This window comes from Salvia hispanica, chromosome 3 (genome assembly GCF_023119035.1).
Source record: "Salvia hispanica cultivar TCC Black 2014 chromosome 3, UniMelb_Shisp_WGS_1.0, whole genome shotgun sequence".
NCBI classification, from domain to species: domain Eukaryota; kingdom Viridiplantae; phylum Streptophyta; class Magnoliopsida; order Lamiales; family Lamiaceae; genus Salvia; species Salvia hispanica.
In genome coordinates, this window is record NC_062967.1 from 50,460,433 (window position 1) to 50,482,760 (window position 22,328).

General features: G+C 37.4%; 5 protein-coding genes and 1 long non-coding RNA gene across 12 annotated transcripts; 3 read left to right on the forward strand and 3 right to left on the reverse strand.

Annotated features, from left to right (window-relative positions):
• Positions 1-1,019: 1,019 nt before the first annotated feature.
• LOC125210426 (glucan endo-1,3-beta-glucosidase 8-like) lies at positions 1,020-1,617 on the forward strand. The gene is made up of 2 exons (XM_048109985.1): positions 1,020-1,373; positions 1,462-1,617. The coding sequence occupies exons 1-2, from the start codon at positions 1,020-1,022 to the stop codon at positions 1,615-1,617; spliced, it is 510 nt and encodes a 169-aa protein (XP_047965942.1).
• A 2,368-nt stretch (positions 1,618-3,985) lies between these two features.
• LOC125215143 (T-complex protein 1 subunit theta) lies at positions 3,986-8,029 on the reverse strand. Its single transcript, XM_048116467.1, has 13 exons — positions 7,786-8,029; positions 6,885-7,147; positions 6,658-6,804; positions 6,346-6,507; positions 6,172-6,249; positions 5,640-5,773; positions 5,426-5,498; positions 5,270-5,347; positions 5,070-5,192; positions 4,815-4,909; positions 4,516-4,725; positions 4,334-4,391; positions 3,986-4,259 (listed from the first exon to the last, which is right to left on the reverse strand). The coding sequence occupies exons 1-13, from the start codon at positions 7,934-7,936 to the stop codon at positions 4,194-4,196; spliced, it is 1,638 nt and encodes a 545-aa protein (XP_047972424.1). The 5' UTR covers positions 7,937-8,029; the 3' UTR covers positions 3,986-4,193.
• An 846-nt stretch (positions 8,030-8,875) lies between these two features.
• Positions 8,876-11,655, forward strand: LOC125214494. Of its 6 annotated transcripts, none has more exons than XR_007175125.1 (10): positions 8,885-9,118; positions 9,184-9,249; positions 9,458-9,542; positions 9,632-9,697; positions 9,783-9,852; positions 9,985-10,052; positions 10,159-10,224; positions 10,476-10,510; positions 10,585-10,649; positions 10,759-11,655. It is a non-coding gene; the product is annotated as an uncharacterized LOC125214494 (long non-coding RNA). The 6 variants fall into 6 exon arrangements; XR_007175123.1 differs by having other exon boundaries at positions 8,886-9,118; positions 10,776-11,655; XR_007175122.1 differs by having other exon boundaries at positions 8,876-9,118; positions 9,985-10,091; positions 10,585-11,655.
• A 518-nt stretch (positions 11,656-12,173) lies between these two features.
• LOC125214493 lies at positions 12,174-13,238 on the reverse strand. Its single transcript, XM_048115543.1, has 2 exons — positions 12,534-13,238; positions 12,174-12,462 (listed from the first exon to the last, which is right to left on the reverse strand). The coding sequence occupies exons 1-2, from the start codon at positions 13,068-13,070 to the stop codon at positions 12,364-12,366; spliced, it is 636 nt and encodes a 211-aa protein (XP_047971500.1). The 5' UTR covers positions 13,071-13,238; the 3' UTR covers positions 12,174-12,363.
• A 3,956-nt stretch (positions 13,239-17,194) lies between these two features.
• LOC125216814 (tubulin alpha-5 chain-like) lies at positions 17,195-19,704 on the forward strand. Its single transcript, XM_048118587.1, has 5 exons — positions 17,195-17,438; positions 17,892-18,106; positions 18,206-18,405; positions 18,590-19,098; positions 19,196-19,704. Exons 1-5 carry the CDS (start codon positions 17,326-17,328, stop codon positions 19,506-19,508), a joined length of 1,350 nt encoding a protein of 449 aa, XP_047974544.1. The 5' UTR covers positions 17,195-17,325; the 3' UTR covers positions 19,509-19,704.
• Positions 19,705-19,880: 176 nt separating this feature from the next.
• LOC125216816 (40S ribosomal protein S5) lies at positions 19,881-21,655 on the reverse strand. Of its 2 annotated transcripts, none has more exons than XM_048118588.1 (5): positions 21,534-21,655; positions 21,335-21,454; positions 20,519-20,790; positions 20,157-20,360; positions 19,881-20,079 (listed from the first exon to the last, which is right to left on the reverse strand). In XM_048118588.1, the coding sequence occupies exons 2-5, from the start codon at positions 21,437-21,439 to the stop codon at positions 20,025-20,027; spliced, it is 636 nt and encodes a 211-aa protein (XP_047974545.1). In that variant the 5' UTR covers positions 21,440-21,454; positions 21,534-21,655; the 3' UTR covers positions 19,881-20,024. The 2 variants fall into 2 exon arrangements, with proteins under 2 accessions (XP_047974545.1, XP_047974546.1); XM_048118589.1 differs by having other exon boundaries at positions 21,335-21,445; positions 21,534-21,648.
• Between the last annotated feature and the right edge of the window lie 673 nt (positions 21,656-22,328).

The window sequence follows — 22,328 nt, forward strand, 5'->3', positions numbered from 1 at the left end:
ACCCCCCCAACGGCAGGCATGGTTTGCATCATACCGGGCATCATGCCCCTCCCCATCCCCGCTGGTGTCATCCCCACCCCCATCATATTTGGGGTCAAACCCCCCATCCCCGCTGGTGTCACCCCCCCCATCATTGGTGTCACCGTGTCACCCCCATCCCCGTTGCCCCGAGCATCATTCCCGGCATCATACCACCCATACCACTCATCTCACCCATACATATTGTAGTACGGGACATTTGGGGATGCATCCCCGCCATCTGGGGAACCATCCTCGCCATTTGGGGAACCATGCCCGCATTCCCGCTCACGTTTCCCTCACCTCCGACGGGGAAAGTCGTCGTATGTGACTCGCTCGTGGCGGGAGAGTTCCCATCGTTCTCCATTTACTTCAACAGAAATGAAATTTAGATTTAGAGAGAAAAACTTGTTAACACAAGTGGTGCGAATGAAATGAAGTTCAACGAGCCATATATAGAGTTTTTAAAAAAAAAATTAAAAAAGGCGGACGTCCGCATCTCGCCACAATGGCGGACTCCGTCCGCCCGTCCGCCTGACCTTCCCACGATGCCCACGGACTTCCGATGTCCTCACTAGACATCCACGTCCTCCCCTTCTTGCTGTAATGGCGCCCTTTCCGTGCGGACTTCCCCGAAGTCTATCCAAAGGGCGACGGGAAATCTGCCATTGGAGATGCTCTTAGCTAAACATTTCTTCCTTGTTCTTATTAGTTACCAACCAACATAATTAGTCATAGTTTCATCAAAATGTTTGGTTGCGTTATGAAAAGGCTTTGTCGAATTAATGCTAAACTTTCCTTCCTCTGTTACCTGTTGCCTATAAGAAAGACTCTGCTGAAACATCAAACACATCCCCCCAAAATAATCTCTCCACTACTTCACCTTCTTCACAGAGAAACAGCTTACGTTCCCACAAACTCTTCCTTTTCAGCTTTAGTTTGAGGTAACAATGTCAAGATCAATACTTGTAATAACAGGGTGGTGGTGTTTGCTTCTGGTAATGGGGATTGAGGGGCTGGGGGTGAACTGGGGCACCATGGCCAACCACAAGCTGCCGCCGAAGACGGTGGTGCAGCTTCTCAAAGACAACGGCATCAACATGGTGAAGCTCTTCGACGCCGATCAATCCACCATGAGCGCCCTCGCCAGCTCCGGCATCGAGGTCATGATCGCCATCCCCAACAACCAGCTCTCTGCCATGAACTCCTACGCCCACGCCAAGGGCTTCGTCCGCCACAACGTCTCCCGCTACAATTTTGACAGCGGCGTCACCATCAAGAAAGAACTCGCATTTTACCCCATTTTCTCCCTCAATTTAGCCCTAATTCTTCCCCTGTTGCCCCAAATAATACAGGTACGTTGCAGTTGGAAATGAGCTCTTCCTCACATCCTACAACAACTCATTTCTCAACACAACATTCTCAGCTCTAGCAAACACTCAGAATGCTTTGAACGAAGCTGGCCTCGGCGACTCCATCAAAGCTACAGTCCCATTGAATGCTGACGTGTACGGCTCCCCTAAAACCAACCCGGTTCCCTCCGCCAAGAGGTTCCGGCCGGATATCCTCCCTCAAATGACCCAAATCTCCAGTTCCTAGCCAAGAACAAGGCCCCTTTCACCATCAACATCTACCCTTTCCTGAGCCTCTACGCCAACGAGCACTTCCTCGTCGATTATGCCAACATCTTGTGGAAGATGATGTCGTCGCTATTGGAATCATGAAATTGCAGTTGCCCTGAGATATGTTGTTATCCCCCAATGGAGAACATAGGTTGTCCATCATACTTGAAAATCCCCCAATGGCGCTCAAAGCTACCAGGAGCGATGCTCTTGATGTCCTCGTCTATAAGGCCGAACAAGTACACTTCAATGTAACCAGGGCGAAGAAGGGGTTCCTTTGTTGGATGCAAGTCTCGGGAGGAGTCCTTTGTAGAACCTAAGTTCCCCATTGGGGGATAACAACATATCTCAGGGCAACTGCAATTTCATGATTCAAATAGCGACGACATCATCTTCTACAAGATGTTGGCGTAATCGACGGGGAAGTGCTCGTTGGCGTAGAGGCTCAGGAAAGGATAGACGTTGATGGTGAAAGGGGCCTTGTTCTTGGCTAGGAACTGGACGATTTGGTTCATTTGAGGAGGATATCCGGCCGGAACCTCTTGGCGGAGGGAACCGGGTTGGTTTTAGGGGGAGCCGTACACGTCAGCATTCAATGGGACTGTAGCTTTGATGGAGTCGCCGAGGCCAGCTTCGTTCAAAGCATTCTGAGTGTTTGCTAGAGCTGAGAATGTTGTGTTGAGAAATGAGTTGTTGTAGGATGTGACGAAGAGCTCATTTCCAACTGCAACATATCTGAAAACAGGGGAATTAGGAAAACAGGGGCAAAATTAGGGAGAAATTGGGCTTACTTGATGGTATGTTTATATACTTGTTTCCTACTCTAAATAGAATCAATGACAAATTGATCAATTTTGAATAAAATCACAAATTCTTAGATTATTTTGTAGTACAGAAGTTGCTATGCATGCAGTAGATTTTAAATTGTTGATTGCTAGTTAATTTTTTTTATTAAAATCAATAATAATTTTTCATTTATCTCGTGATTGTGTAAATCTCTGATCAATGTTCTATACGAGTTTCAGTTTGTACTTTTTTGTTAGTACAAAGATTTTGTTGATTTTGTTTTTGGTATGAAACTGTAGAAGCGCTCGAAGAGAGAAACTAACGAAACACATAATCTATCATGAAGCAATTAACTAACTACTTAGAGTCTTAGACCCACCGTAAGAGTTTCTAAAACATGAACTCTTCTAAGAATGCTATACGCAAAATGCGACGAAAATTCAGGTTCAAAATTAACTTCTATATGCACATGACAAACCACAACAGACTTGAAATTCTGGAGTAAGTCTCGCACCTTGTGCACTATGGAGCGGTAGTTAACAGGAATATCAAAACGTCCTAGAATCATAGCAACTCCAACAAGCTGTCACACTTTACTTCTAGCTTCTGAATTCCTCGAGCCTTTGCTAACTGTAATCCTCAGAATAAAAATGGAACAGATTCCAATATTGATGACAACAAAACCAAACCTCCATGCTCCAAGCTAATCACGAAATAAACCTCCCCCAAAAGTTCGTCCCAAGTCCCCTCCTAGAGAGGCAGAATCTGTATTCATGTTTAGAGTATTACTCGATAGAGGTCGCCAGCCAATTAACAAAGGCGATTGCCAGACTCCCATGCTTATACCTACCAAGGGGTCTCCCCTATAAACGGAGCCATATTGATAATTTGTTTCATAATCACTTCCGGTCTTACTCTTTCCTCTTTGAAAACAAAATCACATAATTTCTTCCGACATCCGACGCCAAATAAAGTACACTGCTTAAGTCTATTGTCCATTACATTTTCGAGATGATATTCTGAATCAACTAATCAGTCAATCTCAATGACTTGTCAAAGAAATCATCTACTCCGCCATGCCTCACCGGACCAGACTATGCAACAAGAACTTGTCGAAGAAAGTTGCCTTTTGGCCCTGTCTTCATTAATAAAAATTCAAAAATCATTAATAAAAATTCAAAAAAAGCCAGAAAAATAGCTTTGTTGTGAACCATACCATTTCCAAATTCGCCACCATGTTACAAAATTTGGCGGTCTATGTCCATCACCAACTCCTCATAGGCTGATTTAATAGAAAACTAATCAAATGACAAGGGACCATAGAAAACTTCATCTTCACTACTTCCCACAGAGCTTTTGTTATTAAATGATCATATTGTTTATATGAAGTTTAGATTTACTTTTTTGTAAAAATTTACGTTTCAATTAGAAACCAGCGGAATTTGCGAAGTTTGTACCTGGTCTCTACATCTAATAGTATACAAAATAATGATCTTTCCAATTAATAGTGATAAAGTGTTTCCAGCATTTCTCCAAGATAAATACTGTTAAAAAAATAATGATCTCACAAAGCAGACTGCATACCATGATTCATCAGAGCACAGGATAAATATATGGCAAGTTTGAGATTCTTCAAAACTTTCCCCATCCAAGCAAAAATGGAGGGACAAACACAAATAAACATCTCACGGGTAACAATATTTCTAAAATGCGTCAGTCTGCAATACAGAATTACATCGACCAACTATATATATTGCCACCACCAACTTAATCTTCATCCATAGCTCCTTGAGCAGGCGGCCTTGGACCACCGGCCGGTTTTGCCATAATGATCTGGAAAAAAAAACTTAACACTTAACATGTTGACACCTTACAAAATAAAGAAATATTTACGGACTGTGTATTACCTGATCCACACGCAGGACAGTACAAGCAGCATCTGCGGCGTACTTTAGAGCAAAGAACCTGCACAAAGACATAATTTAATTTCTTACACAATAGTATGTTTTGATAAGGGATATTACAGAAGAAAACTAAGAGCCATAACCAAAATGTTGACATTACTTTACTCTTAGAAAAAGTAGCTTACTTGGTGATGTAGAGATCCCATATTTTCATGGTAGACACATCCTTGCAGGCACCTTCCTCCAAATCAATGCCCACTTTGGTGTTACCAGATGCATGCTCAGCATACAAAGATGATATGATTTCAATAGCATTGAGACCAGCATTTTCAGCCAGTGTCTTGGGGATCATTTCAAAACTTTCAGCAAATTTTGCTATTGCATACTGATCCAACCTGAATGGAAATGGCTTCATGTTAAACAAATTCCCAGAGAATTTACATTTTAGCAAAAACATTAACTGAGAATCTAATTAGAAAAATACCCTGTTTCTTTTAGAGAAAATTCTTTCAGTCTTTTAGCTAATTCAATCTCAGTAGCTGCTGCTCCAGGTACTGTTCGACTATCCCTGCACATAGCCTGGTGGATAATAGCATAAAACTATGTTGAGATATTTTGATCAACATAATATGCATTGGAACTAAAATACAATAAAATGACAATTTCCCATTCTCTGATGGCAGAATAAAAGAAAAGACGACCAATTGGTAAAACCCCAAGACTTTTGTATGAAAAGTACCTTGTATGAATTCACGCCATCATCGACCGCTCTTTCTAGATCATCCAATATGCTATCAGTGCTCCCTCGCAGTACAACAGTGGAAACAGAATTTCCTCCTTGCTCATTTTTTACAACTGTAACCTATAAGACAGTATAGAGAGAGTGAGTAAACAGAACTGGGGGTTAAAAGTAAGAGGGTCGCAATCTAGTTCACATACTCTTGCCCCGCCAATCTCCTCCACTGAAACAGAATCAACATATCCAAGATCATCTGGATTTGGCTGACTTAGCTTTAACTGCCCATGTAGAAACACAGAATGTCAGAACCACCAAAAAGAGCATGCACAATGTTGTCTTATATCAGCAATGCTTACAAGAGCAACTGCACCAGTGGTGCGGCAAAACCGCCGTAGTTCAAATTTAGAGCTGATCTTTAACACCATGAGCCTACAAAACCATGTTTTGTGCATTCAGTAACATATGCCAATAATCCAACAAAAAGAAGGTATAAAAGATCATTAATGACAATATGTAAGGTGGACAAAACACCAGCAAGAAACAGTTTACTGAGAAGGATTGAGGCTTTACTTATAGCGCTCACAAAAATGCAATGCCATTTCCCCAACAGCTGCTCCACTAACAATGACCTTTGCACCTGAATCTGCAACTGCTTTGATAAGCTCCTCAACCTTAGCTTCTTCAGTTTTTGCATAATTCTCAAGCTGCAACACATTTAACCATGTGATAAATTATAGATATGCATCAACTGTAAGTAGAACAATTATGCTCTTCATGCAATAAGACTTCAGAAGTTTGGTACCATGAAAGCAGATGTCAATATGGAGATAAAGTTAGAAACTGTTAGTAAGAATTTATTCAAAACCTTATAGAAGGTGAATGTCAGTGATTAAGACCAATGAATAAATAAGGAAAAAGTTGAAAGGAAACTGATGCTTGGTTCTCAGTTTCACGCTAAGATGGCCAATACATAGTGCAGGAAACTACTCAGGGTATATATCACATAATCAACAAGTATCAAAAACAATTTACAAGGCAAAAGTGCATGCGTTGAGCGAATTCCTCATAAAATTGACCGGAGAGAGAAGTTCTTGAGGGATACCTGGTCAGCGCTATGAATAAGAACAGTTCCTTTTGTTTCAGTTGCAGTTGTATCAACACCCCCAACAAAAACTGCAACCTAACAAGTGATTGCAATGGATCATTTTAATGTGGGTGGGTGATGCAATGAAATCCAGAAAACTCTAAACAAATCAGACTTGTATACAACAGATACCTTGGCATTTTCCAATCTCTTTATAGTTCCCACTGCATCACTTTTCAACACCAAGCCCCTGACTACTAGAGAATTATTCAAACCTCCACCCAATAGCTTTGCAACTCGTACATTATCCACATTGAAATTTGCAGGGTTCTTGGGGCAAACTTGTATACAAGCCTAAAGCAAAAGGGTTTCCATGAAGAGAAGTTAAAAGTTAAGACTTAAAATTGCATACTAGACTTCAAGGAAAGCTCTTCTTGGTTAAGAAATACTTTGAAACTTTACTATATCATTGCATGAAACTGTAGAAACCTCAGATTTATTTACCTCAGCAATGAGAGAGCATAACTTCTCTTCTTGTCCGAATTGTTTGCTTGCTACTGAGGATCTCATCCGTGTAATTACTTCATCTTTGTCTCTCACATTCATATTTTCAGAACCTTTTTCAACCATTTCCTCAAGTACTTCAATGGTCTGAAAAAACACAATAGCATCAACTCAAAAGCCACAAAAAACTCTTCACGGTCAGTGAAAAGAGATCGGCAATGTCACACCTTATTAATTGCCTTTGTGTATCCGACAATGATCTCACTTGGATGCAGTCCCATCCTAATAAGTTCTTCAGCATTTTGGAGAAGCTCCCCAGCAAAAGAAACAGTCAAATTGGCTCCATCCCCAATTTCTTCTTGCTGTGCTTTCCCAGCTAAAACCAAAAGCTTTGCTGCAGGATGCTGAACCTCCAGCTCATTTACAATTGTTGCAGCATCATTTGTGACAAAAAGCTTATCCAAATGATTGATAACCATCTTATTCATACCTTAACCGAAATAGGATATGCATTAGTAGAAAATGGATGATGACTTCAAATATCAGAAAGACTCATGAGTTTAAGAGCTGTCCTAATATTATAAATAAAAGATTTGGATTAGATCTACAATTGGAAGTAATAGAAATGTTAATTAAAGAAACATTATAGTCCCTGTTCATCGTAGTTTCACCAGTGAATTCACAATAGATTGTATATTTGACAAAGTTTCTCCGGGGAAACAGATACAAGATCAGTATCAGGTCGTAACCAAGTCTTAAACAGGACCAAATGTTAAGCTAGTGTTGGTGACACTTGAACTCATAAAAACATGAAAAGCTTAAAACACCTAATTTTATCCTCAGAATTAGAAATCTAGTTGTTGCTAGTTTTTCTAAACGAAGCTCGCAGTAATCAGCACTTGTCCAAAAGGGATAAATAAGGCGTAGTTGCTTACAAGAGACACTAAGTAAATGTCTAAAAGGTATGATTTAGGGTTTAAATTCAAATAAGAGAAGCTCAGGCTAGTGCAAGCACACAAGTGAATGAGGTAATACAAATTGAAATAGGAGAAGCTTCATTATTTCACACAAATCAACGGTGAGCAATATAGTGAAGAAATAGAGAGTGATTTGAGAGATAAGAGATACCATTGGGGCCGAGGGAGGTGCGAGTGATGACGGCAAGCTGCTTGCAAGCGTCGATGTTCTTAATGACGGCTTCGTCGAGGCCGGAGAGATGGCGATGGCCCTCCTTGAGCATGGACTGTATGCCATAGGGCTGCATCGAGAAACCTACCATTTTTGGTTGAAATTTGAAAAATGAAATGTAGTAGCTCGATCTCACACTCAGAATAGTAGAGCAGTAAAGCAACCCTAGATGAGATGAAGAATATGAATGTTTTATTTTTTTTCTCTCTTTATTTCCCCTTTATATAACATGGGCCGAACCTACTAGGCTTTACCAAATATTACACTGTTAAGCCTAATAGATTTAACAGTTTCATCTTTGTGATTTGTTATGTTCATGAAAATTAGTCTTATAACTAAAAACAAAAAATTCAATGGGTTATAGTACAATTTTCATAACTGTGATGATCTAGAGGTCACACTTTAAAGTTTAAACCCTAAAGGACTTTTGGTCTTAATCCGGAAAAATTGAATGTTATGGGATAGAACAATACATTAAATATATTATTAAAATATAGTACTAGTAAATTTTAAACAATTCAAGTATTTGTATTCTAAAAAAATGACACATAATTTTTTAATATTATATTTAATGTAGTGTGGTTGTGGGTAAATTACAAATTCTTTGATTCAATATGGATAAAAAAACATTAGCTTGTAAAAATATCACTTTTCACATTTAACTTCCGAAAATTCACGGTGTTTGCTATATGTAATCATAGATATTGGGTCATGCATTATCCTCCCAAAGAAGCATCCCAATAGATGGGCATATCACCTATACCATCAACTGATACACTCTTATAATTACTTGGACAAAGTCCCACCGAGCTTATCCATTCTCTTTAAAAATAAAACTACTTCGCAATCTTTCAAATTTGCCAATATTCAACGCCAATAAATTGATTGAAATGGATATTTTACGAATTTAAACATACTCCTATTTTGCTTTTATTATCTAACAAAAAAATACTACTCCTACTCCACTAGTAAAATTTTCCCATTTCTTTGTACTCCGTCCAGTAAGAAATTAGTTACTGCTGATGTCATGATTCGGAAGAGAGAAAAAAGTATGAGTATGAGACGACGATTTATATTTTGTAATAAGGCGGGGGGAGGAAGAAAGATGAACAGTGGTGCTTCGTCTATGCCGAATCGCTTTATCCAGCGTTTCACTCCTTCCTTTTCTTTTTCTTCTTCTTCCTCTTCTCCGCGCTCAGTTGGTCTGAATATCAACAAGCACAATAATGGCGACAATTATCCTCTCAGCTCTCCCCATTCAAATATCAATCAGGTACCGAGCCTTTCCCTATTTTTTCCGATTATGAGTTTTTATCTATTCTCTATTCTATGTGACAGAGTGCTTCCACTACTGCCGATGTCAATCCCCAACCTAATGTCTTCCAACTCATCCAAGCTCACCAGGTTCAATTTTTCACTCTCTCTCTCTGTGTTGATGGATCAAATCCCCTAATTGTTGTTTTGGTTGTTAGGAAAAAACTGCAACTTATAATTTGATTGTTATTAGAGCTGTGATTCTCTTTCACCTGATCAGAATTTTCTATCTCTGCCAAAATATGACTTGTGTGAATATTGGCAAGGTTCCTTATAAAGACATTGCTAACCTATGCAGGAGCTTTTAGCAAGTCCCCAGTGCTCGTTGCTTGTGTCGAAAGATCCTGAGGATAGGAACGACCTAGTTATTGTAGTGCACGGCTGTACGAAAAGCATCACGTCTGCCATAGTTTCGAGTTTATACTATTCGTGCAATTATTTGCCTGACTGTGGACTTACGTGATCAATACAGGTTGCTGAAACTGAAAAGGAAGCTATCCGTAGTGCATATTTGGCTAGACATCCTGAGGCTTTCTGGGTAAGGCTGGCTCATGAAGCGTTTTACATGAAATTCACATTAATGTGATATTCTGTTAAATATTGTTAACAATTTTTTTATGAAGGTCGACTTTGGTGACTTCCAATTTCTTCAAGTTGTTAGATATGTGTCGGGTGTTGCAACAGGATCAGGAGGTTTTTGTGTTGCTACTCAGCTATACTTGAAGAGAACAATTTTGAGCTTTTCATACAAGATTGTTTTTGTGTTAGAATTCACCTGATTTATTATTGTTGATTGGTGGAATTCTGCTATGTGAGTACTTGCAGAATTCAGCAAGGAGGAATTCAGAAGAGCAAAAGTGGATCCTGTATATCAATTCTCAAAGCCTACAACGGTATGACCAACCATATCTACAGTAGCACACTTTAATACTGTAAGTCATTTTTTGGCTGGGATCTCGATCTTCTGTGAATGCTGCTAGATTCATATATTTGTTGCAGTCCCACATGAATAAAGATCATGCAGATGAGACAAAGCTGATAGTCCAGCACTATACCTCCGTACAGGTGTTACTTTATCGGCTATGCTGCTTCTGCATTTGATAGTTCTGAAGTTGTTGGTGCAACTGTATTATGCATGTGTTATGATTTATTAGGATTCATTAAGGTTTAATTATCTTTTGAGTTGTCTCCTGTTGTTTCTCCCTGAATTACAAACTGGTCTGCGAACTTCGGTTGGTGACATGTACTTATGAATGCCATCAACACATGTTTGAGATCCTGAGAATCTGTAACATAGAAACTAGTTCATTTTTCAGGTGGAATTCGCAGACATGTTGGACATAGCGTGAAGGTTGTATTTGGTCACTAATTTGTTCTCTATACCTTTTGGCTTTCACTCTGAATGTACTAATCTCTCCTGTGAAGGCTGGTTGTCAAGGCAGCATTTTCAAGCTCCGAATTCCTTTCACGAGGCGTGCTACAGATAGAACGTGAGCACTCATATTTCACTTACATTGTGGATATGGAGATAATTGAGATGATGAGTAAATTTGGAAGCTAACACTCATCTCCAGTTTCATTTATTATGTCATATAATAGTGTGTTAATGTTTGTAGAAATGATTGAAGCTGCCAAAACTGCTAACACTCACTCTCCCGCTGCATGATCTTCATGCTTATTAATAAATTTCACAATTTTTTTAAACACTCCCGTACCATCTTGGTCAAGTAAATTAGCAATAAAACAAGTACAATCATTGGATTTAGGAGGCCTGTTAGGATTTGGTGCGTGTAAATGACAAATACATTAGTTTTTTTCATGATTTGTATGGGTAAATATAGCTAAAGTAAAAAAAAAGTTAGAAATAGTTTAGATCACATAAATAAGCTAGTTGAAAGCGAGAAATTAACGTTTGAATAAGTGTAAAAAACTATATTGGCCACTTCAATTTTGGCTGGTGTGAGGCGAAGGAATCGGCGACAAGTGTATGGCAGCTCCTATTTTTCTCCATTCAGTTTTAAGTTTTAACATATTCGACCACTCTTTGGATATATATACACCCTACTTGCTTGCATACACTTATCAGCAGAAATCAGATAAACACCAAAAAAAAGAGTTAAGAATAATCAAGATGGCATTGAAGATGAAGGTCGCTGTGTTGGCAGCTGTGGTGGTGGCCGCATTGTTCCAAAACGTGGCAGTGTCGACTGAGGCAATGGCTCCAGCACCGGGACCCTCGGCCGTGGCTACCCCTTTGCTACCGGCTGCGCTGGCTTCCTGTGCTGCAGCGGCCTTTGGAATGCTATTTTGATCAAACTTAATTTCTTCATGTTTCATAGCATTAGTAGTGATTTACTTTAGTAACTAGAAGAGTATGTTTTGTTTGGGTGGATGAGGATTTAAATTTGAATTTAGTCACAAAAATGTGAATTCTCTCTATGCGTCTCTTTCGTACCTCATTTATATATATGCAAATCCAATTGTCATTGATTATTTAATTATGGGTTTGGGTCATCGGTGCAATTATCCCGAATATGATTTTTTTTTTTTTTCACAAACTTTGTAGTTGGAAAAAACCATGAACTTATATGGGGTAACAATTTCCCACAAATGACGAATTTGATAAATTAAAAATGATTTGTAGCTTGTCTATACCATACTACTAATATTTTATTTATCCCTAATTACTTCACCACCGTTCTTGGTCTTGCCCATTAAATTATTTGTTTTGTATTCACTATCCATGTCACGAGGAATGTTACATTGTCATCACCTGGTTTACGACTTTAATCCAATTCTTTATATTTGTATTTAGATATTTAAAATTTCAAAATTAACACAAATGAAATTTCATTCTATTCTTTTTATTAATACAAAAAACTAATATTACATCCAATATTTTAATGTAATTTATAAAATCAAAAACAGTGTAAAAATATTTGGATTTAAACAAATACTACAAAAAAAATGCTAACTTGCTAAATGGAGATGTTGATAAATAATGCCAACGCAAATTACCTAGCAATAGTATCTAACTCCATTATATTACGGCAAATTAAAATTGTTAAATACTCCATTATCTTGTACAATCACAATAATAATAAATAATTAAAAACAGTAGTTGACATACCGAATTTAACACGATAATGATGAACAAACAGGGCACCGTTTATTTATCAAACATCGATTGATTCCCTTTCCTGATCAAATAGCTGCATCATAGTAGCCACCCACAGTGATCCGTGCTCTGCTTATCGGAACTCCACTCACCGCCGCAATCGCCCCTTTCACCTTCATTCTTCTCTGCAACAACCGACGGAGTGATAAACAGTCGAAAAAATTGCAAAAAATTAATTTAATCCGCGCATCCTAACCTTGTCGTCTGTGTAAATCCGGAAATGGAGCTTGTGATTGCGGTGTGGATGTTTGTTGCTGAAGACGATGATGCAGAAAGTTGCCGCCGCCACTCCAAACGAGCAGATAGCCCCGATCCCGCTCAAGCCCCGCTTCCACGCGTTGGCGCCTTCGTCCTTCTCATCCTGGATCGCCATTTCCGCATCGAATTTGCAAGGATCTTCCTTCGCTTCGAATCTGCTCGGCTTCGGCGATTCCACTTTCATGTCGACAAATTCAGGCTCCTTCATTTTTTTGAAGAAAACCTGCGAGATCGGGTCCTGATCGGGTTCGATACTGATATGAATCGGCTGATCGCGATCAGGATCGTGGAGAAGGGGATGATTGGCAGTAGTTTCGACAAATTGAAGCGGCGGAGGGCAGATGAAGTAGTTCATGTGGAGAACCGCGGCGCCGGAAGGGTTGCGGGTGTAAATCTGCTTGTCGGCGTCGTGACTGATCTCGAGGTAGCCGTCGTCGGAGTCGGGGAGAAGCTCCCATTCATCTTCAACATCCATCAAATTCAACTGCTAGAACAAAACAGAACAGAATTGAATTGATTTTGATTTAGTAGTTGAGTGCGGTGGGGGAATTCGATTTTGGTTTGCTAATTGCTACTACGACTACGAGAGTGAGAGAGCTAATTCGTCTATTTGCAGTTGGAGAGATGAATCGTGGAATTTTCATTTTATTTTTCATATATTTTTCCAAAATATTGGAGACGTAGATGTTGCATGGGACCCACCCACCCCCAATTACCCTCCAGCTTACTCTTCTTCTCTAGATATTTCCATTTTTTTTCTTTCGAATATAATAATAATTTGTTATTTGCGATAGGTTTGATGTGAAGGTCGTTCATACATATCGATATATCATCAATGCATAACTCATTTTAATTAAACTAACTTCAACTTCACCTATTTTGCTATTAGAGTAGGGGATTTTGCTATTAGAGTAGGAGTGTGTTATATTGCTAACTATTTAAATTGCTAACTCTGCTAACTCATCAATACAGTGTATTAAAAATGTCAACACAGTGACATCAAAATGTCAACACATAATATCAATATATTATATTGAAGTTCAACAAAATTATGTGTTGACATTTTAATGTCATCGTGTTGACATTTTTAATACATTGCATTGATGAATTAGCAAGTTAGCAACTTAAGAAAGTTAGCAATTGATCACTTCCCATCCCCATTAGGTTAGTGTAGTATACTAACCATTAACCAACATCAATTAATTCCAACATGTATTTTTACACTACTAATCTCTTTCTAGAACATTCTTATTGAAAGTACACATGATGTTAAGATAGTTATATTAATAGTAAAAGAAAGTTATGTATTGTAGAATCAAGCATGCTAGGTATTGTTGAGAAAAAGTGAAGATTCTCATTTTTTTTAAATCTAGAACAGCTCATGAATTATGCTCCGAAGAAGGTGGGGATAGAAGATAATGACATGTTGAGATAGAAAGAGATAGAGATAGATGCTATGAAGAATCCAACATTATTAGCCAAACCCAAACTAAAGTAAATATGTTTGAATCTGGCATCCAAGCAACACCACTATATTTACAAACATTTTTCTCCATCTTTCCATTTTCTTTATTTATGACGTCTTCCAACTTGATTCTTTTGATGTGCAATTATACATTAAATCCAATTTGGGATCTATCCATTCTCTTTCTTAACCGACAGTGTTATGTTCCATGAAGAATATATTTTGGGTTTGTATTCTCCCACGCCTTTAATAATAGTAGTACTGTACTATATTTTCCAATTTGAGATGTTTCGTTAATTCATTCGATTTAATTGAATATTTAATTTATGTTATACTAATTGAATTTGACTATAAAATAAGATGAACTTTCTTGTATTGAGGTAAGATTATGAGAAATTAATAGTATAACATTAATTGATTGGTATGGATGGTTATTGAGATTGAAAAAATGAGTATAGAAAATGAGGGGTTGCAAAGTGGCGGACGTGGTGCGATTAAATAGTGTGATGGACCACGCCAAATCTACGTAACCTAACCACGCTCACCGTGTTACGTGTACAGCTACACTCTCCAAACTTCTATTCACCTCTAACTTTAATATTTATAAATAAATGAATAAAAAATCGATCTACTGTTTATGATGGTATAGAAAAATAGACTTCTCCAATATCTATTTCTTTTTCTCTCTCGTAAATTGATTGTTATATATACATTTAATCAATTACAAATATTTGTGTTGTATTTATTCCACGGAGTGGTCTTCTTTGAAATCTTAAATAAGGAGTAACGAATATATATACTCGTCAGGAAAAAATAGTCTTATGAGTTAAGAGAGATAATAAAAGAATAATAAGGTAAAAATGTTTTTAATATAAGTCTAATTTTGGTGGACGAATAAAAATGAGAAAGTAAATTTTATTTTTTTTGACAAAGAAATGTAGCAGCAGTACATTTTTTTATGCACCAACAAGTTATATAACTTGGTCCATTGGTTGCCCAACTGGAATGCAGCCATATAATTTAGGCAAAGAAACACAATTTATTGGTTGCCATTTTAAGAAGTTAAGTGTGTTTAATTTATTTGATAGCTGACTAACTAAATACTAGAAGTGAGTTACTAAGTAACTAGAGTATAACGATAAATTGGGCCACTAGTAATACAGTGGGAAATTGATTAAAAGGAGCCCAATCATTTTATGCGGAAATCATCATAAGGAGCCCAACCATATTAGGGTTATTTAAAATTTATTCATCGCTTCATGCTGGTACTAGTATACAAATAATGAAATAATATAAAAGGTTTAATTTGCATTTTATTTAATACATTTTGTTATCTATTTTTAACTGTTGTTAACTCTTTGTTCATGTTGAGTATAAAAACTTTCATCATTATTACATGTTAGGGGAGTATAACAAGTTACATCATTATTGTATTTTGTTATAAAATATTTTTATCATTATTTTATATTCGTACAAGAAGTTTAATTTGTGTTTCATGTTTTGTATCTCAGGGGGTAAATATTGACAACATTAAAATATGGATGACGAAACATTTTAAAATGAACTTAACAAAACTCTTTGTACTCCCTTGTTGCACCGAAATTGAGTCGTTTTATTTATTTATTTATTTATTTTATCAAAATATACTACAATTACACTGATTTCTTATATTCTCTTTTGAATTTTTTATTTTATTTTATTTTCTCATAATAAACGTCTCGCTTGTAACATAATTGAATGAGTATTATTTATATCTAACTTGAAACTCTTTATAACAATAGAAAGAAATAAAAAATATTTTGTGCCGATACTTTAATTACCTCATATTACTCATACCATCTCATTTACAAAAATAATATTGTTTCTTAAACCAAAATTAGTAATCTCAAGCTAATTATATTATTCACAAAAATTATTATGTATTTTTTTTTGGGTAAATAAAGCATTAATAAAGAAAGCAGTAAAAGTGTTACACGAAAGACAAGCCCAACACACACACCAAAGCACGAGGCCTAGGTGCGGACTAAGCCATGGGACAAGCCCATGGTCAACTAAACAACGCCCTAACCTAACCTATCATAACCCTAACCATCCATCGTGGATTTGGTGTTGGCTGGTGGTTGGTGTACAAACTGGGGGTGGGTCTAACTTCCACTGCGGCGCGTGTTGGGAAGGATTGCGTCAATCTCGGGCAAAGGTATCGTCTAACATGTGACCCGTGTTCGCATGACCGTTTGCGCCGAGAGAGGTATTATTATTTAACGTCGACATTGGAATGAGAAAATATGTGTGATCAAGAATACACTTAGAGTCCATTTAAGAAATGAAGAAATCAATTTAGATCAATTAATGATACTCAAGTCATGAAGTCATAAATAGATTATTTTCTTTCCTTATCAATGTATAATGAATTTTATATAAAGAGTTGGATATATCAGAATCGACTATTCCAATCTTTATTTATGCATTTTATTTTCTATCAATTGTTATAAAAAGTTTCATTATTAATTCACGTTATAGTTTAATGTTTTGTACATTATTCATTATTGTTACATTAAATCAAAAATGGAATATTTTATAGTACTCCTCTATTATTTATATACTCCTACAATGTTTTAAAAATCAATTTGAAATAATGTCAATACCTTTTATACTCCTTATTTATGGAGTACTATATATTTCAAATTTATTATATTAATTTAAAAAATGATAAAACACTATATTATAGTAATCGCCTGAAAACTTGAATATATTCCTTTTGGTAGCCTGCATTATTTTGTTCACGTATAAAATTGTTATATATTTATTAAATGCAACAGCGACACTTATTTTACAGTGCCAACATATTAACTTTTATTCGCTAATAATTCACCTATCTATTATTGTCGGCCCATCTTTAGTTCATAAAATTGATACAATTTCTTATAATAAATAATTAAATCGGGCAGGCCAGCCTGCAAATAATAATAGTAGTAATATTAATAATAATAAAATTATGAAAATATCCAAATTCGATAGTGCGGTTGTAGACGAGACGATAACAGCACAGCACAGGACGGCCAGCTGTATGGGCCCACTAAAACCTGTGGTCCCCACCTCTCTTCATCACATTTGACAAAAATCCCCTTCCCTCTCTCTCCCTCCACCAAGGTAGACTGCATTTCATTTCTCCTCCATTTCCACAACTGTAACAGAATTCTCTCTCTCCTCTCCGCACATAATCGAAAGGTTATCCACACCAGCCGAGAATCCTTATCGGAGAGAGATGAGAGAGATCATAAGCATACACATCGGCCAAGCCGGAATTCAGGTCGGAAACTCTTGCTGGGAGCTTTATTGCCTCGAACACGGCATCCAGCCCGATGGAATGATGCCTAGGTTTCTTATTTCACTTTTCTCTCTACTTTTTTTATTTTACATGCTGCGAGTCAATGATTTTTGCCGCTTCGGAATTCTTAGATCCTCAAATCTCTGTTTTCTGCATCCTTATAAATGATGAATGATCGGATTAATTGTTTAATTTACTTCGGATAGTTCGCTTCTCATGCTTTTGTCTCGGCTTGAATACTTGCTTGTATGCGGTAATTTCCTTCATGAACGCTGTTGTTACTGCTTGCTTAGGTCTATAACTATAACGTCTTCAATTGCGTTATGAATGTGATCAATGGTAAGTTGACGTTATTTGAGTATGATGCTGTGCGCGATCTTCGTTTTTTTATCCTGTTCGTGATTCTGTGTATTCTACTGCTACTTTGTTTTGGTGTAATGCGATTGTCTCTGTTTTTTTTTTAATCTTGTATGTGTGATGAAATTGTTGCTCTTAACGTGCAGTGACACATCTGTTGGAGTTGCAAACGATTCCTTCAACACCTTCTTCAGTGAAACGCGTAATGGCAAGCACGTGCCTCGTGCTATTTTTGTTGATCTCGAACCCACTGTTATCGACGAAGTTAGAACTGGGACGTATAGGCAACTCTTTCACCCCGAGCAGCTAATTTCTGGAAAGGAGGATGCGGCAAATAACTTTGCAAGAGGACATTACACTGGTAACATTTTGTTTCATGAATTTTTTATCTAGTGTTGTTTAAGCCCAACTCTGCTGTTATTTTTGTTAAATACTTTTTTGTAAAACACTATTACTGCAGTTGGTAAAGACATCATTGATCTATGCCTTGATCGAGTCCGGAAGCTGGCAGACAACTGCACTGGATTGCAGGGCTTTCTGGTATTCAATGCTGTTGGTGGTGGAACTGGCTCTGGCCTGGGATCCCTGCTTCTTGAGCGTTTGTCTGTAGATTACGGCAAAAAATCAAAACTTGGCTTTAGTATATTCCCATCTCCCCAGGTTATTCATCTTGATTCTTGACTTATTTACCAAAATGTTTGTGATTGGAATTTTGCATCATTGATCACCCATGCAATTGTTTTTTCCTTTGATGGTTATCATTAATTGAAATTAATTACAAGCTGATGCAGGTGCGTTTGTACCCCAACAGATTGGACTGACATAATTATCCATGTGCTTCCAGGTTTCTACTGCAGTGGTGGAGCCTTATAACAGCGTTTTGTCCACTCACTCCCTGCTAGAACATACAGATGTTGTGGTGCTTTTGGACAATGAAGCTATATATGATATTTGCAGGAGATCCTTGGACATTGATAGACCATCTTATACAAACCTAAACCGCTTGATCTCACAAGTTATCTCATCCTTGACCACTTCCCTGCGATTTGATGGAGCCATTAATGTGGACATCACTGAGTTTCAAACCAATCTTGTGCCTTACCCTCGTATTCATTTCATGCTTTCCTCTTATGCACCAGTAATTTCAGCAGCTAAAGCTTACCATGAGCAGATATCTGTTCCTGAGATCACAAATGCAGTATTTGAACCTTCAAGTATGATGGCAAAGTGTGATCCACGACACGGGAAGTACATGGCATGTTGCTTGATGTATCGTGGCGATGTTGTTCCAAAAGATGTTAATGCTGCTGTTGCTACTATCAAAACAAAGAGGACAATTCAATTTGTTGACTGGTAATTTCCTAGATTAAATTTCCAAATGATTATGATTTGTGTTGCACTTAAGGGTTTTTGCTAAAATGGGTAAAGAAACAACGCTCGATGTTTGCAGGTGCCCAACTGGTTTCAAATGCGGCATCAATTACCAGGCACCGACAGTGGTACCAGGGGGTGATCTTGCACAGGTGAAGCGCGCAGTGTGCATGATAAGCAACAACACAGCTGTAGCTGAAGTTTTCTCCCGAATCAACCACAAATTCGATCTTATGTATTCCAAGCGAGCATTTGTGCACTGGTATGTGGGTGAAGGTATGGAGGAAGGTGAATTCTCAGAAGCACGTGAGGATCTTGCTGCCCTTGAAAAGGACTACGAGGAAGTGGCTTCTGAAGATGTGGAAGAGGAGGAGGAAGGAGAAGAGTATTAAAAGCTCTGGATAGATCGAATCGTTTACCCAACCCAATCCACAAATGTGTGTTTTTTTTTTCAGTTCTTTGCCAACTCCTTTCAAATTCCAGTGATTCATTTTCAAGTAGAGATAAGAGGAAAAATGTTGCCCAGTTTCGTTGCAAGTGTAACTACACTGTTGGTGTGCTATTGATTGCATCTTGGTATTGCGTGAATGCATTTTCTGTCATAAATTTAGCACGATGTTGCGTGCTACTTATGCCAATATTGCAGCTTTCTTTATGGAACCTCTATTATATCTCAACTCAAGTTATACCCACAAAATGTCTAAGGTTGTCAAGATTTAGGATAACTCAAACCAACAGCATCAAATTTCCTGCTTGCTAACAGCTTAAAACGAACCAAAATTATACTTGAGGAATGATATGCAATAACACATAAATAAGTTCTAATATCTCAACAAAAATGAGCAATAAAGAAAAATAAATTCTGGTTCGGCATGTATTCTAAGAAAATGATTTCTTGTTGCTTCCACTTAACGGTTAGCCTTAGCAACTCTCTCAATCTCATCCTTCTTCTTTATTGCGTAGCTGTCAATACGTACAAATTCATCTTAGATTAGAATCAAAAAGTGGTTAGATTAAGATTGATATTGGGGGTTGCTCACCTGTTTGAAGAACCTTTGGCCGCATTGATTAGTTCATCAGCAAGGCATTCGGCAATAGTCTTGACGTTTCTGAAGGAACTTTCACGGGCTCCGGTGGTGAGCAGATAAATAGCCTGATTGACTCGACGCAGTGGAGAGATATCAACAGCCTGTCTTCTAACCACTCCAGCTGACCCAATACGGGTGGCATCTTCCCTAGGCCCACTGCATACAAGGTTTGAGTGAGCTAAAACAATATAGACAAAATGTGAAATAATTTTCACAGTTACAATATATAGTTTCCAGATTGGCATGTTAAGACATAAATCAAAGTGCTTCAAATTGATCTATAAGTTATGTGTGCAAGCAGGAAATTGGCAAACCTGTTGATAACTGCATCAACAATGACTTGGATTGGGTTGAGGTCAGTCAACAAATGGATGATCTCCATGGCATGCTTGATAATCCTAACAGCCATGAGCTTCTTTCCGTTGTTACGGCCGTGCATCATGAGGGAGTTGGTAAGTCTCTCAATAATGGGGCACTGAGCCTTCCTGAAGCGCTTAGCTTGGTACCTTCCAGCTGTGTGAGGCATGAAGGTGGGATGCTTGGCTGCAGTGGCAGTGATGTAATCTTCCACAGAGATATCACTGATCTGTAAGGGATAAAAGAGCACAAGCAAATGAATCAAGCAATAATTGAAAGAAATTTCATGTAGAGCAAGGGTCCATACCAGAAGCTGGTTTTTAATGGATAATTGACACACAAACAGACTAAAATAGTAGAATAAAGGGTCTGTTCGGTCGGCAGGATTAAATTTCATGATTACATATGTATCATGTTTGATTGAATCCCACAACTTAATCCTAGATGGATAGTCACATGATAATTAGTCATAATCATTGGATAATTAGTCATAGCTAACTCCTCCAACTAAAATAATCTCACATTATATCTTGGTGCTATTTTTTTAAGAAACCGAACATCACCTTAATGAACTCATAATAACATCAGAAATAATCTAGGGATAGAATTCATTCTAAAACTTATGGTTCCTGAATGACATTTAGTTGCACCCTAATAATAATTGAAAGGAATTTAGGTCAAACAATCGAAAGCAAATTTGCATGATAGATGCATAAAGCAAAAAAGCAGTGGAGTGAATTGACAAGGGACATTGTTGTAAAACGAAAAATGACCTGGACTTCGTCATAGCTCCAACGGTTGAAGAGCAAAACGCCGGTGTGAATCTTGTCTTCCTCGATCACAGGAGGAGCAACAGCATCTATGATAGCTTCCGCCATATCTTCCTGATTCACCTGGCCTCGTCAAAATCGATACAATTGAGCAAAAAGAATGGAAATAGTAGAGTGAAAGCAAGAGAGATAAGAGTAAAACCTTGAGGAATGTCGACGGCGTTGGGATACTGCAGAGAGCGCCGAGCTGAATAGAGAGGGACGCAAACCCTAATCGCAGGTTTTAAGAGGAGTTATTGGGTTGGGCCACTTTGTCCATTGCTCTTTAGCCCGTTTTTTTTTATGGGCCTCGAATATATATTATACTCCCTCCGTTTGGCTACAGTTGAAGCGGAACTTTTGAGCACGGAGTTTTAGATATGAATGTTGGGTGTATTAAATAAATAGATAAAAAAAGTAAAAGAGAGAAAAAAGTAGAGAGAAAAAAGTATAAAATGAATAAAGTAGAGAGAATAAAGTAAGAGAGAGTTAAGTAAGAAAGAGTAAAAAGTTACTAAATGTGGAAATGACTCCACTATGAAGAAACTTTTTTAAATAATAAAATGACTCAACTACGATGAAACGGAGGGAGTAGTATTCAAAACCTTACTCTAACTCTGAGGTGCACACATAAATTAATTATGGATAGAAATATCATTGCGTCTATTTAATTCAGATTTTAAAATAATCTATAGTTCATTTTTATACTATTGTTTAGTTCATTTTAAATTCAAATTTCCTGCAAAGAATTAAAATCTTAGATGTTTTATAAAAATAGGAGTACTATATTTTACATATTTTAAAATTGGCAATAGAAACTTAACTGAATACTGTATTTATTTAAAACAATTTTTTTTTTTAACTTTTTGTTTACTTTTTTATTTCTTTGTTAAAATTTGTAAATCTTTCTCAATCCAATATTTGCAGTAGTTTTCTTCCTTCTGTTTCACGGTTTTAA